This window comes from Geotrypetes seraphini, chromosome 10 (assembly GCF_902459505.1).
Source record: "Geotrypetes seraphini chromosome 10, aGeoSer1.1, whole genome shotgun sequence".
Lineage (NCBI taxonomy): Eukaryota > Metazoa > Chordata > Amphibia > Gymnophiona > Dermophiidae > Geotrypetes > Geotrypetes seraphini.
In genome coordinates, this window is record NC_047093.1 from 138,236,441 (window position 1) to 138,252,532 (window position 16,092).

At 46.1% G+C, this 16,092-nt stretch overlaps 1 protein-coding gene across 2 annotated transcripts in view; it reads left to right on the forward strand.

Moving 5' to 3' along the window:
• LIG1 (DNA ligase 1) overlaps positions 1-16,092 on the forward strand; it is a 135,454-nt gene that overhangs the window by 80,247 nt on the left and 39,115 nt on the right. For both annotated transcript variants that reach the window (XR_004540810.1, XM_033960347.1), the window contains exon 17: positions 13,915-14,010. Coding sequence is in view for 1 of the 2 variants with exons in the window: in XM_033960347.1 (XP_033816238.1) it covers positions 13,915-14,010 (96 nt within the window). In the remaining variant the exon portion in view is untranslated. The remainder of the gene's footprint in view (positions 1-13,914; positions 14,011-16,092) is intronic.

Consider the following 16,092-nt stretch of genomic DNA (forward strand, 5'->3'; position numbering starts at 1 on the left):
GAGATAATTCTCATTTGTGACCTGGAGGTGGAAAGCTTTGCCTTTGCTAGATAGAGAATGACATGGGCCAGAATTTGTCCCCCGTCCCCACGGGAAACCATCCCCGTGTCATTCTTTAAGGAGAGAGAGATGAATCAGAGTATGAATGGGCTCAGCCACTGACCCTCAAGCCTTGCATTGAAAAATGCTAGTGTAGAAGGACTGAGGTTGAGATAGACACTAAAGAGTGACACAGGATGGTTTCCTGCGGTTATCCACGGGGACAAATTCTGTCCCCATGTCATTCTCTACAGCAGTCATGCCATCCTCCCAGTGAAACGAACACCCAGTGGTAGTTACTGTGTGTGATCATACAGTTTTCTGCAGTGTTTAAGGCAGAGGAGGGAGGTCACAGCTCAGTTAAGTTTTCAGGTTTCAAGTTTATTTTAATTTGATGAATTGCTTATTTAGGTTTACTAAGCGAGATACAGCATTAATAAAAAAAATATAAACATATATTTAGACATACAATTTAAAAATGATGGGTTAGATCAAAAGACTTCTTTTTTTTAAAATTTTTATTTATAAATTTTTGCATTCTTACAATATTTGAATTGTACATATTATAATCAATTAATACATGAAAATTGTGATTACAAATACTTCATCTTATCATATAAACTATAACCCTTCCCATTTCTTATTTCCATATAATATACATTCCCCTCCCCACTCTAATATAACTATTACTAATGTGCTATGAAATCTGATCATTGGAATAGCGAGTCAATGGTTCCCAAATTTTCTTAAAATTATGAATATTTCCCTGTTGTAATGCTATTATTTTTTCCATTTTGTATATATGACAGACTGAATTCCACCAAAATGTATAATTTAATTTGGTATAATCCTTCCAATTTTAAGTTATTTGTTGCATTTTTTTTTTTTTTTTAAGATCAACAGACTTCAAGATTTCCATAATGAATATGCTTCAGATTGATTGGGGTTTTTTTTTGGGGGGGGGGGTTATTATTTTGCATTTACATCTTCTATTATATGTAAATAATTTCCTGTATGTTCATTACGGGCATCCTTTTTTTTCCAAATCTTTATTCATTTTTATATCTCACAAGTGAACAAATAATACAACAATTGGTTCATACAAATCACTTAAAAATATTTTCTATTATCATTGTAAATACATAAATTTAAGTCCCTCCCCCACCCTCCCCTTCCACCAATATTATAATTCAAGCATATTCAAAGATATTGAAAAGCCAGTACAATAACAATATACCCCCCTTCCCATTCTTATAACATACTATTTGTGCAAAAAAGGTGTCTAATCATCACAATATGCTGTCAATGGCCCCCAGATCTTTTAAAAAATTATTATAGTTCCCTTTATCCCAGGACAAGCAGGCAGCATATTCTTGACTGATGGGTGACGGCACCGACGGAGCCCCGGTACGGACAATTTTAGAGTGATTGCACTCTAAGAACTTTAGAAAGTTCTAGCTCGGCCGCACCGCGCACGCGCGAGTGCCTTCCCGCCCGACAGAGGCGCGCGGTCCCTCAGTTTCTTAGTTTCCGCGGAGCTAAGAAGTCGCACGTTTCAACGGCTGTTGAAAACTTTTTCCATTTTTCGCCTTCCCGCTCGCGTAAACGTCTTTAGAAGGTTTATTTCCTTCATTTTATTTTACTTTCTTTCTTAAAAAAAAAAAAAAAAAACTGATTTAGTTTTCTTTCTTTTTTCGGTTTCGCCCCGGCGGGGCCTACTGCCACTATCGAAGCCTCGGCCTTCGATTTGGCTGAAGCCGTCTTCACATTCATGCCCCCTCAACCCGGGTTTAAAAAGTGCCAGCGGTGTGCACGGCCAATTTCACTGTCTGACCCACATAATTGGTGTCTACAGTGCCTTGGCCCGGACCATCAATCGTCTACCTGCACCCGCTGTGCGACTCTAAAGAAAAGAACTCTTAAAAATAGAGAGATTCAACAAAAACTTCTTTTCGGCACCGAGATGTCCGATACCACTCCGGCACCGACTTCGACTCCGGCTCAGTCGGCACCCACATCGTCGACACCACGCGATACCGCGTCGGTGTCGGCTCCTCCAGGTAAGCCGGCTAAGAAGCCTTCCCCGTTGGAGCGTCCTCCGGTCTCAATAGCAGCGAGCCCAATCCTGCAGACCTCGAGGCGCTCACGGAAGCGCTCCGCTCCAATAGAGGTGAGCCCCTCTACATCGGGTTCCTCATCCTCGGAGCGTAGAGCGGCACCGCAGGTACCGCAAAAGAAAAAGGCGGTACCGGTGCCTTCTCTCGAAGACCGTATTGCTGCTGTTCTAAAATTACAACTTAAAGAACAGTTAGAGCACATTCTGCCTTCACTCCTGGTACCGAGTCTTCCGGTACCAGTCCGGTCTGAGCCGCCGGTACCGACAGTGGATCGTCCTACTTTGTCAACTTCCACTTCGTCGGTACCGGTACAGTCTGTTTCCTCTGTCTCCATGCCGATTCTTGCACCGGAGCCGAGATCCCACCATCAAGCTGTTCAGACTTCGGCACCGGTGCATACAGTCACATCCCCCGGTACCGAGTCAGGCAGGTCAGGGAAATCTCATAGAAAATCCCATCACTTACAGTCTTCCACGCCGGATTCTCGGGACCGGAGCTTCCAAGTTCAAGACCCTGACTTGTGGGGCGACTCAGAAGACCCTCTCCTTTCTGAGGGAGAATGTTCTTCTGGTGAAGAGGACACCTCTGCCTTGGGGCCCTCCTCTAAACCAGAAGTATCTTCTTTTTCTTCCTTTTTAAAGGAAATGTGTGACTCTCTCTCTATTCCTTTGGAGGCTGAGTCACAGAAATCCAAAGCTTTTCTTGATGCTCTGGATTTTGATCAGCCTCCAAAGGAATACCTTAAGTTACCTCTCCATGATATCTTGAGAGAGACGTTCTATAAAAATTTGGAATCTCCCCTCACCATTCCTGGGGCTCCCCGAAAATTAGACTCTCTATATAGAGTCCTTCCTATCCCTGGGTTTGATAAACCCCAGTTACATCATGAGTCCCTTTTGGTCGAATCCACCCTCAAAAAGTCCAAGGGGGCTAGTGTGTATGCTTCTGTCCCTCCTGGCAGAGAGGGAAAGTCTATGGACAAGTTTGGGAAACGACTATACCAAAATGCAATGTTGGCGAATCGATCAGGGAATTATGCATTCCATTTCTCCTTCTACTTAAAGCAGCTTATTCAGAATATCTCTGCTTTTGAGAAATATCTCCCTGATCGGAAAAAGTCGGTTTTTCACCAAACTTGTTCTTCGCTTTTCCAGCTCCGGAAATTCATGGTTAGATCCATTTATGACACCTTCGAGCTGACCTCTAGGGCTACAGCCATCTCAGTGGCAATGAGACGGCTGGCCTGGCTTAGGGTTTCTGAACTCGATGTTAACCATCAGGATCGGCTAGCCAATGCACCTTGCCTAGGGGATGAGTTGTTTGGAGATTCCATGGACTCCACCACTCAAAAGTTATCGGCTCATGAGACTAGATGGGATACACTTCTTAAGTCTAAGAAGCCGCCAACAACCAGACCTTTTCGTCCACAATCCTCCTACCAGCGTAGATTTGTGGCTCGTCCTCTGCCTCAAGCTGCTCCCCAGCAACGACGCCAGAGACAACAAAGGCCGGCTGCTAGACAGCCTCAGCAACAACAACAGGTAAAACCTGCACCAGTGCAAAAGTCTACACAACCCTTTTGACTTAATTCTCCAGAACATAGCCAGTTTTGTTCCTTCTACCCAACTTCCACAACCTATAGGAGGACGCCTTACTTATTTCATAAGCCGTTGGGAACTTATCACGTCAGACCAGTGGGTCCTCAACATCATCCGCCACGGCTACTCTCTCAACTTTCAGTCACTACCTCCTCCAAGTCAACCAAAAGAGTCTGCTTCCAGTCCTCAATTAACCCTTCTTCTCCAAGAGGTTCAATCCCTCCTTCTTCTAAATGCCATAGAAGAAGTTCCCCTAGACCAGCAGGGGCAGGGGTTCTACTCCCGATATTTTTTAGTCCCCAAAAAAACAGGAGATCTCAGACCCATTCTAGATCTCCGCGATCTCAACAAATATTTGGTCAAAGAAAAGTTCAAGATGCTTTCTCTGGCCACTCTTTATCCTCTTCTCAATCAAGGCGACTGGCTATGTTCCCTCGATCTCAAAGAAGCGTACACTCACATACCAGTAAATCTGGCTTCCAGACAGTACCTACGCTTCATGATCAATCATTCTCATTACCAATACAAGGTGCTGCCCTTCGGCCTTGCCTCCTCTCCAAGGGTCTTCACCAAGTGTCTCATTGTGGTAGCGGCATTTCTACGCTCTCATCACTTCCAGGTCTTCCCTTACCTGGACGACTGGTTAATCAAGGCCACATCCGCTCAAGCAGTTCTTCTGGCCACCAACCAAACCATCTTGTTTCTACAAATTCTGGGGTTCGAGATCAATCTACCCAAATCTCATCTCATCCCTACTCAGAGACTTCAATTCATTGGAGCGATCCTGGACACACTCCTCATGAGAGCTTTCCTGCCATCCAATCGTCTTCAGACCCTTCAGTCTCTATGTCAACAGGTACTTTCACTGCCTTCCATCTCAGCCAGGCAAATGATGGTACTCTTGGGGCACATGGCGTCTACAGTTCATGTCACGCCCCTCGCACGTCTTCACCTACGCACTCCTCAATGGACCCTTGCTACTCAGTGGTCCCAAGCGACGGATCCTTGCTCACGACACATATCTGTGACATCATCTCTTCGTCAGTCTCTTCAATGGTGGTTGGTATCCTCAAATCTATCCAGAGGTCTTCTGTTCCATCAGCCCCCTCATCACCTGGTTATCACCACCGACGCCTCTCTTTATGCATGGGGAGCTCACTTGAACGAGTTCCAGACTCAAGGTCTTTGGACAGCCCAGGAAAAGAAGCATCAAATCAATTTCCTGGAACTCAGAGCGATGTTTTATGCCCTCAAGGCTTTCCAACATCTTCTCTTTCCTCAGGTCCTCTTGTTGTGCACAGACAATCAAGTTGCGATGTACTACATCAACAAACAGGGTGGGACAGGCTCTCGCCTTCTATGCCAAGAAGCCCAAAAGATCTGGAATTGGGCCATAGATCACCATCTCTTCCTGAAAGCTATCTACATTCAGGGAACACAGAATTCTTTAGCGGACAAACTCAGCAGAATTCTCCAGCCTCACGAGTGGACACTCGATCCTATAACTCTGCAGTCTATCTTCACTCAATGGGGCACTCCTCAGATAGACCTCTTTGCAGCTCCTCACAATCACCAGCTGCCCCTCTTCTGCTCCAGACTTTACTCTCCTCACCGTCTGACAGCGGATGCTTTTCTCCTCGACTGGTCGAATCTGTTCCTGTACGCCTTCCCTCCTCTGCCTCTAATGTTGAGAACCTTATTCAAGCTCAAGAGGGAACGAGCCACCATGATTCTGATTGCTCCGAGGTGGCCCAGGCAACATTGGTTCTCCCTTCTACTTCAACTCAGTTCCAGGGAACCTTTTCTTCTTCCTCTGTTTCCTTCTCTGCTTACGCAACAGCAGGAAACCCTCCTTCATCCCAACCTCCAGTCTCTACACCTGACAGCTTGGTATCTCTCGGGCTGACATCTCATGATACTCTCTTATCTCAGCCTGTTCGTTCCATTCTGGATGCCTCCAGGAAACCAACCACTCTGCAATGTTACCATCAGAAGTGGACGAGATTTTCCTCCTGGTGTCTTCTTCATCATCTTGATCCCACTTCCCTGGCAGTGGAGACGTTGTTGGACTATTTGCTCTCTTTGTCTGACTCTGGCCTTAAGTCTTCGTCCATCAGAGTCCACCTCAGTGCCATTTCAGCTTTTCATGAGCCAGTCCATGGAAAACTTCTCTCAGCTCATCCCCTGGTGTCCAGGTTCATGCGTGGGCTTTTCAACGTGAAACCACCTCTTAAAGCCCCTCCTGTTATCTGGGATCTCAATGTGGTTCTTTCTGCTTTAATGAAGCCTCCATTTGAACCCTTGGCTACCTCTCCTTTCAAGTTTCTTACTTGGAAGGTGCTTTTCCTTATTGCCCTTACCTCTGCCAGGAGGGTCAGTGAGCTTCATGCACTGGTCGCAGATCCTCCCTTTACGGTTTTTCACCATGACAAGGTGGTTCTGCGTACACATCCAAAGTTTCTCCCTAAGGTTGTATCTGAATTCCATCTCAACCAATCCATTGTTCTCCCTGTTTTCTTTCCAAAACCTCATTCTCATTCTGGAGAACAAGCTTTACACACTTTGGATTGTAAAAGGGCTCTGGCTTACTATCTAGAGCGTACGAAACCCCACAGATCAGTTCCTCAACTTTTTCTGTCCTTTGATCCAAATAAATTGGGACGTCCCGTTTCTAAACGTACGTTGTCTAATTGGCTGGCAGCGTGCATTTCATTTTGTTATGCTCAGACCGGACTGACACTGGAAGGTTCTGTCACGGCCCATAGAGTCAGAGCAATGGCAGCATCTGTAGCTTTCCTCCGCTCCACTTCTATTGAGGAAATCTGCAAGGCTGCTACTTGGTCCTCAGTTCACACTTTTACATCTCATTATTGTCTGGATGCTTTTTCCAGACGGGATGGACACTTCGGCCAATCTGTTTTGCAAAATTTGTTTTCCTAATGGCCAACCTTCCCTCCATCCCTCTTTTTGTTAGCTTGGAGGTCACCCATCAGTCAAGAATATGCTGCCTGCTTGTCCTGGGATAAAGCACAGTTACTTACCGTAACAGGTGTTATCCAGGGACAGCAGGCAGATATTCTTGCGTCCCACCCACCTCCCCGGGTTGGCTTCTTAGCTGGCTTATACTAACTGAGGGACCGCGCGCCTCTGTCGGGCGGGAAGGCACTCGCGCGTGCGCGGTGCGGCCGAGCTAGAACTTTCTAAAGTTCTTAGAGTGCAATCACTCTAAAATTGTCCGTACCGGGGCTCCGTCGGTGCCGTCACCCATCAGTCAAGAATATCTGCCTGCTGTCCCTGGATAACACCTGTTACGGTAAGTAACTGTGCTTTTTGTATGGCAATTATTCTTTCCATTTTATATATATGGCACAGTGAATTCCACCAGAAGGTGTGATTAAGTCTGGTGTAATCCTTCAAATTGCTGGTAATATGCTGAATGGCAACTCCTGTCATTATTAATAAAAGTTTGTTATTATTTGCTGAAATTTGACTTTATTCTCATAGATGTTCCAAATAAAATTGTCTAAAGATCAAAAATGAAACCCTAAAATAAGAGAGGTAGAAAATAAAATAAAATTGTATCATACGATAGAGCTACATGATTTTCTAATAAACAATTAATTTGAGACCAAATTGAATTCCAAAAGGCCATGATGCAGAGACAGAAAAATATTAAATAATCAAGAGTCCCTGCTTCCAGATTATAGTGCCAACATCTATTAGACTTAGAGCTATCTAACTTTTGTAACCTAACTGGGGTCCAAAATGCTCTATGTAATAAAAAGAACCAAGTTTGTCTCATAGATGCAGACACTGTACATCTCATTATCCCAGGACAAGCAGGCAGCATATTCTTGACTGATGGGTGACGGCACCGACGGAGCCCCGGTATGGACAATTTTAGAGTGATTGCACTCTAAGAACTTAGAAATTTCTAGTTAGGCCGCACCGCGCGTGCGCGAGTGCCTTCCCGCCCGACGAAGGCGCGCGGTCCCCAGTTTCTTAGTTTCCGCGGAGCTAAGAAGACGCGTGTTTCCAACGGCTGTTGGAAAAGTTTTTTCATTGTTACTCGCCTTCCCGCTCGCGCGTTCTTTTTCTTCGAGAATTGTTCTCTTTCTTATTTTATTTCGTTTGTGTTAAAAAAAATAAAAAAAAATTCACTTTTTTTCGATTTTTTTCGGTCAGCCCCGGCAGGGCCTATTGGCACCATCGAAGCCTCGGGCTTCGATTTTGCTACGGCCATTTTTCCCTTCATGCCCCCTTCACCGGGTTTTAAAAAGTGTCAGCGGTGTGCACGCCCTATATCATTATCTGACCCGCACAAGTGGTGCCTGCAGTGTCTGGGTCCGGACCATAGGGCAGAAACGTGCACCCGCTGTAGTTCTCTTCAAAAGAGAACTTTGAAAAATCGTCAAATACAGCAGCGGATCCTTTTCGGTACCGCTATGGAAGTTCCTCCGGTATCGACTCCTGCAACTTCCTCCAAGTTGACACTGGTAGTGTCGGCACCGCAAGATCCATCGCTGGTGTTGCATCCCGTAGGTAAGCCGGCTAAGAAGCCTTCCCCTACTGTTCTCGGGCCGCCAGTCGAGCATGCAGTGAGCCAAGTCCTGCAGACTGCGCGCCGGCCCCGTAAGCGCTCCGCTCCCATTGAAGTTACTGCCTCTTCATCGGCATCGACTTCGTCTGAGCGTCGAGCTGCACCGCAGGTACCGAGCAAGAAAAAAGCGGTACCGGTGCCATCGGGACCGACTCTGGATGAGCGTATTGCCTCCATCCTACAGGTCCAACTTAAGGAGCAACTACAACAATTGCTCCCGGCTCTACTGACTCCGAACCTTCCAGTGTCGGTACCTACTGAGCCTTCGGTGCCTATTTTCGACCAGCCCATTTTATCGGCATCGACGTTATCAGCACCGCAAAAATCTATCTCTATGCCTGTTCTGTCGGCAGAGCCAAAGTCTCTTCGGCGTACCGCTTACTCGGCTTCTGATCCGGTACCGTTCTCTGACACCCGTACCGCTGTGCAGTCACTAGGTACGGTGTCGACACGTTCAGGAAAATCGGTACGCAAGACCAAGCATACCGAATCCTCCACTCCCCTTTCTCAGGGCCATCTTCAATCGGTACGGGACCCTGATTTGTGGGATGATTCTGACGATCCCCTCGGTACCGAGGAAGATTATTCGTCTGATGAGGATGATCCATCGGTGCAGGATCCTGCTAGTAAGCCAGAGCACTCCTCCTTCACCAAGTTCCTAAAGGAGATGTCAGACACCCTTTCAATTCCTCTAGAGTCTGACTCTAAAAAATCCAAGGCATTTCTCGATGCCTTAGATTTTGACCAACCTCCCAAAGAGTTTTTGAAGTTACCCCTCCATGACATCTTGAGGGAAACTTTTTACAAGAATTTGGAAACTCCTCTAACAATTCCAGGAGCCCCTAGGAAACTGGAATCACTTTATAAAGTGATTCCTATTCCAAGGTTTGACAAACACCAACTTCCCCATGAGTCTCTGCTGGTGGAGTCGACCCTGAAGAAATCTACGGGAGCTAGTGTATATGCCTCTGTCCCTCCTGGCAGAGAGGGCAAGGCCATGGATAAATTTGGGAAACGTCTTTACCAAAATGCGATGTTGGCCAACCGTTCAGGTAATTACGCGTTTCACTTCTCCTTTTACCTGAAACATCTCATCCAACAGGTGGCCTCTTTTCAAAAGTATATTCCGGACCGAAACCTTCCTGCATTTCAACAATGCACTTCCAGCCTTTTGCAACTCAGGAAGTTTATGGTCCGTTCAATTTATGATACTTTTGAACTGACTTCACGGGCCACTGCTATGTCTGTAGCGATGAGACGGTTGGCATGGCTCCGAGTCTCAGACCTGGATGTGAACCACCAGGACCGGCTTGCCAATGCGCCCTGCCTAGGGGATGAGCTGTTTGGGGAGTCCATGGATACCACCACGCAAAAGCTTTCTGTCCATGAAACACGGTGGGACACCTTGTTGAAAAATAAGAAGAAGCCTCCTCCTCCTCGTCCATTTAGACAACAACCTTCGTATCAGAGGAGGTTTTCTGCTCGGCCAGTTCAGCCTCATCCTCCTCAACCTCGGAGGCAACGCCAACAGCACCAACAGGCTCGTCAGCAACAGCCGCCTACCGTAAAGCCTGCTCCTCAAACTAAACCGACGCAGCCCTTTTGACTCCCTTCTCCAGGGCATTGCCAGTCTTCCTCCCTCCTGTCCTCTTCCACAGCCCATAGGAGGTCGACTTCACGTTTTTCACTCTCGATGGGAAGTAATCACCACCGACCAGTGGGTGCTCTCGATCATAGCCCACGGCTACTCCCTAAACTTCAAGACTCCTCCGCCGTTAGGCCTACCAAAAGAGTCTGCTTCCAACAAGTCTCAGTCCCTCCTTCTCGCTCAAGAGGTTCAATCCCTCCTTCTTCTCAATGCCATCGAAGAAGTTCCTCAAGATCAGCGAGGCCAGGGATTTTACTCCCGGTACTTTCTAGTACCCAAAAAGACCGGAGACCTCAGACCAATATTAGATCTCAGAGATCTCAACAAATGTTTGGTCAAGGAGAAGTTCAAAATGCTATCTCTTGCCACCCTATATCCTCTTCTCTCAGGGCGACTGGCTATGCTCCCTCAATCTCAAGGAGGCGTACACACATATTCCTATCCATCTGACGTCCAGGCAATATCTACGCTTTCTCATCAACCAACATCATTATCAGTACAAGGTGTTACCCTTCGGCCTGGCCTCCTCTCCCAGGGTATTCACCAAATGTCTGATTGTGGTTGCGGCCTATCTCCGCTCTCACAACTTTCAAGTCTTCCCTTATCTGGACGACTGGCTAATCAAGGCTCATTCTCCTCAGGCGGTTCAGCTTGCCACCAATCAGACCATTCACTTCCTTCGACTGTTGGGGTTCAAAATCAATCTACCCAAGTCGCACCTCATTCCAACTCAGCGACTTCAATTCATTGGAACCATTCTGGACACTATTCGGATGAGGGCGTTTCTTCCACCAAACCGCCTTCACACCATCCTTTATCTCTGTCAGCAGGTGTTTCAGCAAACTTCCATCTCTGCAAATCACATGATGGTGCTCTTGGGACACATGGCCTCCACAGTACATGTCACACCTTTCGCACATCTCCACCTGCGTACTCCTCAATGGACCTTAGCGACCCAGTGGTCCCAAGCGACGGATCCTTGTTCACAACACATATCTGTGACCTCGTCTCTTCGACAGTCGCTTCTTTGGTGGTTGACATCCTCAAATCTATCCAGAGGTCTGCTGTTCCATCTACCTCCTCATCAACTAGTCATCACCACGGATTCCTCCCCCTATGCCTGGGGAGCTCACTTGAACGAGTTCCAAACTCAGGGGTTTTGGACTGCCCAGGAAAAGAAACACCACATCAATTTCCTTGAACTTCGAGCGATGTTTTATGCCCTCAAGGCATTTCAACATCTTCTCTTTCCTCAAGTACTACTCATTTGCACTGTTGTGTCAGGAAGCCCAAAGGATTTGGTCTTGGGCGACAGCTCGTCACTTATTCCTGAAGGCTGTCTACATTCAAGGGGAACTGAATTCCTTAGCAGACAATCTCAGCAGAATTCTTCAACCTCATGAATGGTCTCTCGATCCCATGACTCTTCAGTCCATTTTCACTCAATGGGGCACTCCTCAAGTGGACCTTTTTGCAGCTCCCCACAACCATCAACTGCCCCTGTTTTGCTCCAGACTCTACTCTCCTCACCGAATGGCACCCGATGCATTTCTCCTGGATTGGACCAGTCTCTTCCTATATGCATTTCCCCCTCTACCGCTCCTGCTGCGGACTTTGTTCAAGCTCAAGAGGGAACGGGCCACCATGATTCTCATCGCTCCACGGTGGCCCAGGCAACATTGGTTCTCCCTTCTACTTCAACTCAGTTCCAGGGAACCCATACCTCTTCCACTGTTTCCTTCTCTGCTTACTCAGCATCAACAGTCCCTTCTGCATCCCAACCTGCAGTCTCTGCACCTGACAGCTTGGTTTCTCTCGGGCTGACTTCGGCTCATTCACTCCTTTCTCAGCCTGTCCGTTCTATCATTGATGCTTCCAGGAAACCGGCCACTCTTCAGTGTTATCAACAGAAGTGGTCTCGGTTTTCTTCCTGGTGCCTCTTACATCACCATAATCCCATGTCTCTAGCAGTGGGACTGGTGTTGGACTATCTTCTTTCCTTGTCTGACACTGGCCTTAAATCTACTTCTATCAGAGTTCACCTTAGTGCAATTCCATGAGCCGGTACATGGAAAACCCCTCTCGGCTCATCCTTTGGTTTCTAGATTCATGAGGGGACTTTTCAATGTGAAACCACCTCTCAAGCCCCCTCCTGTGGTTTGGGATCTCAATGTGGTTCTTTCCGCTTTAATGAAGCCTCCTTTTGAACCTTTGGCCACAGCGCATTTCAAATTTCTTACTTGGAAAGTGGTCTTCCTTATAGCTCTAACTTCTGCCAGGAGGGTCAGTGAGCTGCATGCACTAGTGGCCGATCCACCTTTCACTGTTTTTCACCATGATAAGGTGGTCCACCGTACACATCCAAAATTTCTCCCTAAGGTTGTGTCTGACTTTCATCTTAACCAATCCATTGTCCTACCTGTATTTTTTCCAAAGCCTCATTCTAATCCAGGTGAACAGGCTTTGCATACCTTGGATTGTAAACGTGCTCTGGCTTACTATCTTGAACGCACCAAACCTCACAGATCATCTCCTCAACTGTTTTTGTCCTTTGATCCTAACAAGTTGGGTCATCCTGTATCTAAACGCACCCTGTCCAATTGGCTTGCTGCTTGCGTTTCATTCTGTTACGCTCAGTCGGGCCTGACACTGGAAGGTTCTGTCACGGGCCACAAGATTAGAGCTATGGCAGCGTCTGTAGCTTTCCTCCGTTCCACTTCCATTGAGGAAATCTGCAAGGCTGTTACTTGGTCCTCAGTTCATACTTTTACATCTCACTATTGTCTGGATGCATTCTCCAGACGGGATGGACACTTCGGCCAATCTGTTTTACAAAATTTGTTTTCCTAATGGCCAACCTTCCCTCCGTCCCTCTTTTTGTTAGCTTGGAGGTCACCCATCAGTCAAGAATATGCTGCCTGCTTGTCCTGGGATAAAGCACAGTTACTTACCGTAACAGGTGTTATCCAGGGACAGCAGGCAGATATTCTTGCGTCCCTCCCACCTCCCCGGGTTGGCTTCTTAGCTGGCTTATCCTAACTGGGGACCGCGCGCCTTCGTCGGGCGGGAAGGCACTCGCGCACGCGCGGTGCGGCCTAACTAGAACTTTCTAAGTTCTTAGAGTGCAATCACTCTAAAATTGTCCGTACCGGGGCTCCGTCGGTGCCGTCACCCATCAGTCAAGAATATCTGCCTGCTGTCCCTGGATAACACCTGTTACGGTAAGTAACTGTGCTTTCTCCAAGACCAAATTCATGGCCATTGAGATGCAGAAATTTGATGCTTAATCTCAATGCTCCAAATGTCTCTAAGACCATCCTGAAAACTGGACTGGGTTGTGCCTCTTGAAGACTATGGTTTAAATGACTTTTGTGGTGCTAATATACAGGGGGGTGAACCTTTTTCAAATGAAAACTCCAGCATGAGAGGGCATAGGTTGGAGTTGAAGTGATAGGCTCAGGAGTAATCTAAGGAAATACTTTTTTTTACAGAAAGGGTGGTTAATGCCCAGAATAGTCTCCCGGTAGAGGTGGTGGAGACAAAAACTGTGTCTGAATTCAAGCAAACACTGGGACAGGCACAATTGAATCTCTTAGGAAGAGGAGGAGATAGCGGATGCAGCGAATGGGAAGACTGGGTGGGCCATTTGGCCTTTATCTGCTCTCTTATTACTATGGTTGCCTAAACCTGTCTTAAGGGGTTGATAACACTAGACAGCAAGGATTTGTTTTCCATGTAGGGATGGTAGGATAGGCAGCTTAGTCAGAAAACTGAGGTCAGTTTCCTTGACTCTTGTGAAAAGCTTACACTGGAGATTTTGGTCACTGGATGTTTTCATCTGGGGTCTTAGAAGAAGATGGGTGTCAGCTGTCACCAACCTCTGCTCTCAGTATGTTTCCTTCCTTGTCATAGATCCATATCCTGGAAAGTGGAGAAGTGTTTATATACAGCCGAAATCAGGAGAATAACACCAGCAAGTATCCAGATATCATCGGCCGAATTCCAAAGGTGAGGTGCCACTGGTGAGTCAAACCAGCATTTTTGTGTAGCTAAAGAATATGAAAGCTGCTGTTTTTTAGCACTCTCCAGATCGGTATAGGAGCTTACAAGCAGGTGTATATCTCATCATAACCAGCAGGTGGAGACTGAGACAAAACTTTGGAACTGTACATATCATAAGACCCCTCCCTAATTACCTCAGTCTTCTCTGTCTCCAGCAGGTGTAGTGAGCTGTACCCATCTCCCTTGGTAGGGCTGTTGGAATTTGTTTAGGAATTTTTGTCCCTTTTTGTTGCCGGATTAAGCTTGGGTGGGCCCTGTTGGGGGGTCCGTCTGACATCTTAGAGTTCTTGCAGGATGGTCTGGATAGGGGCCTGGCCTGGTCTTTTCTCCAGGTTCAGCTTGCAGCCCTTTCAGCCTTTTGCAGGTTATTACGGGGTCAGCGTCTGACTGCCATTCCTGATGTCCATTTCTTGAGGGCGGCCAAGTTGCTCATGCCTCCCGTGTTCCATCTTGGGATTTGAATCTGGTCCTGTCTGGGCTTGTGCGCCCCTGTTTGAGCCTTTGGGTGTCTACACGTTAAAGGGCCTTACTTTTAAGGTGGTCTTCTTGGTGGCTATTACTTCTGCTAGACCTGTTTCGGAGCTGCAGGCTCTCTCTTGTAGGTCTCCCTTCCTCGAGTTTTTTAGAGAGCAGGTAGTGTTGAGGCCTATTCCTTCCTTTCTGCCAAAGGTAGTCTCTCCTTTTCATGTCAATCAGTCTGTGGTCCTCCCAGCCCTGGGTAGTTGGAAGGGTTCTTCTGAGCAGAAACAGTTGCGCAAATTGGATGTTGGTCAGGTCCTTCGTGCCTGCTTGTGGAGGACCCAGGCAATCAGACCATCTTTTTGTCCTTCTAGCGGGTCCTCATAGGGGAGATGGCGCTTCCAAGGCTACCATTGTGCGCTGGATCAAGGAGACTTGCTTCCGCTTATCTTCTTCAGAAAAAGGCTGTTAATTTCTCAAATCTTTTTTTTTTTTTTAATTTTTATTTATAAAATTTTCATTCTTACAATAAATGAATAGCATAATATTTAGTTTATAATAATTATAGTTGTATGTACAATATCATATCATATATATTGAATCCCTTTCCCCTGTTATTTGTTTTTTCATTTTTCTTCATATTAATTTCTATATTTCCCTCCCTAACCCTATATTATTATTATCAATGTGTTAAGATATCTGATCTTTAGAATATTTTGACAAAGATCGCCGATGCTGAAGAGAAACCTGAAGGGAAAGAGATAAGTGGGGCTGCTGTTTTTTTTTGTCGGCTTCTCTTTGCGTTGATACGGCACGGTAGTGAGGAGGGCTATTAAAAATTTAAACTGTCTACTACCTATTTATACCTTCTACATTGTCTAACGTTTTAATTAAAAAAAAAAAAAAGATCGATCTCGCTGTGAGGCCGTTGGCAGTTGACTTCTGGAGCTGTGGCGGTTTGAAGCAGCCCTCCCCTGCCGGTGCTGAGTCGGAACCCTGTGAGATCAATTAATCCTCTGCCTCTGCCTAAAGCCAATTCTTTTATGATATGAAAGCAAGACGCTTGAAAAAATGAAGGAAGACTAATAAATATTACATCCAGTCAATAAATAGAAAAGAAAAGGAGGAAAAAAAAAAAAGTTCTCACATCAGACTGATTTCAATAGAAAGCTGCTGCCAATCAAAGATAAAAATATGGCAGTTTGATATAGCCCTCTCCCGCCTGATGTCAAAGCAAAACCTGAGGATAAAAAACAAATTGCTCTCTTCTGTGCTGAATGATATTACAAATATCTGTGGAAAAATAAAATTGGCAAATATTGTGGCAACTGATACTACTCTCCACCTGACAGAACTAAAATAAAGCTCTGAGAGAATAAATGCCAAAAGAAAATCTGATATAGCCTCACTGGCAAAACAGAGAAGGAAAAATTAAAAGTGCCTTTTTTTTTCCAATACTAAAGCGAAGTGGTGTTGAGGGCTGAGATTTCTAAAGAGCTAAAAGATATTAAAAAGAGGCTTGAGGACCACGGATAAATGACATTGAAATAGCCAAAGACAAAAGAAAAA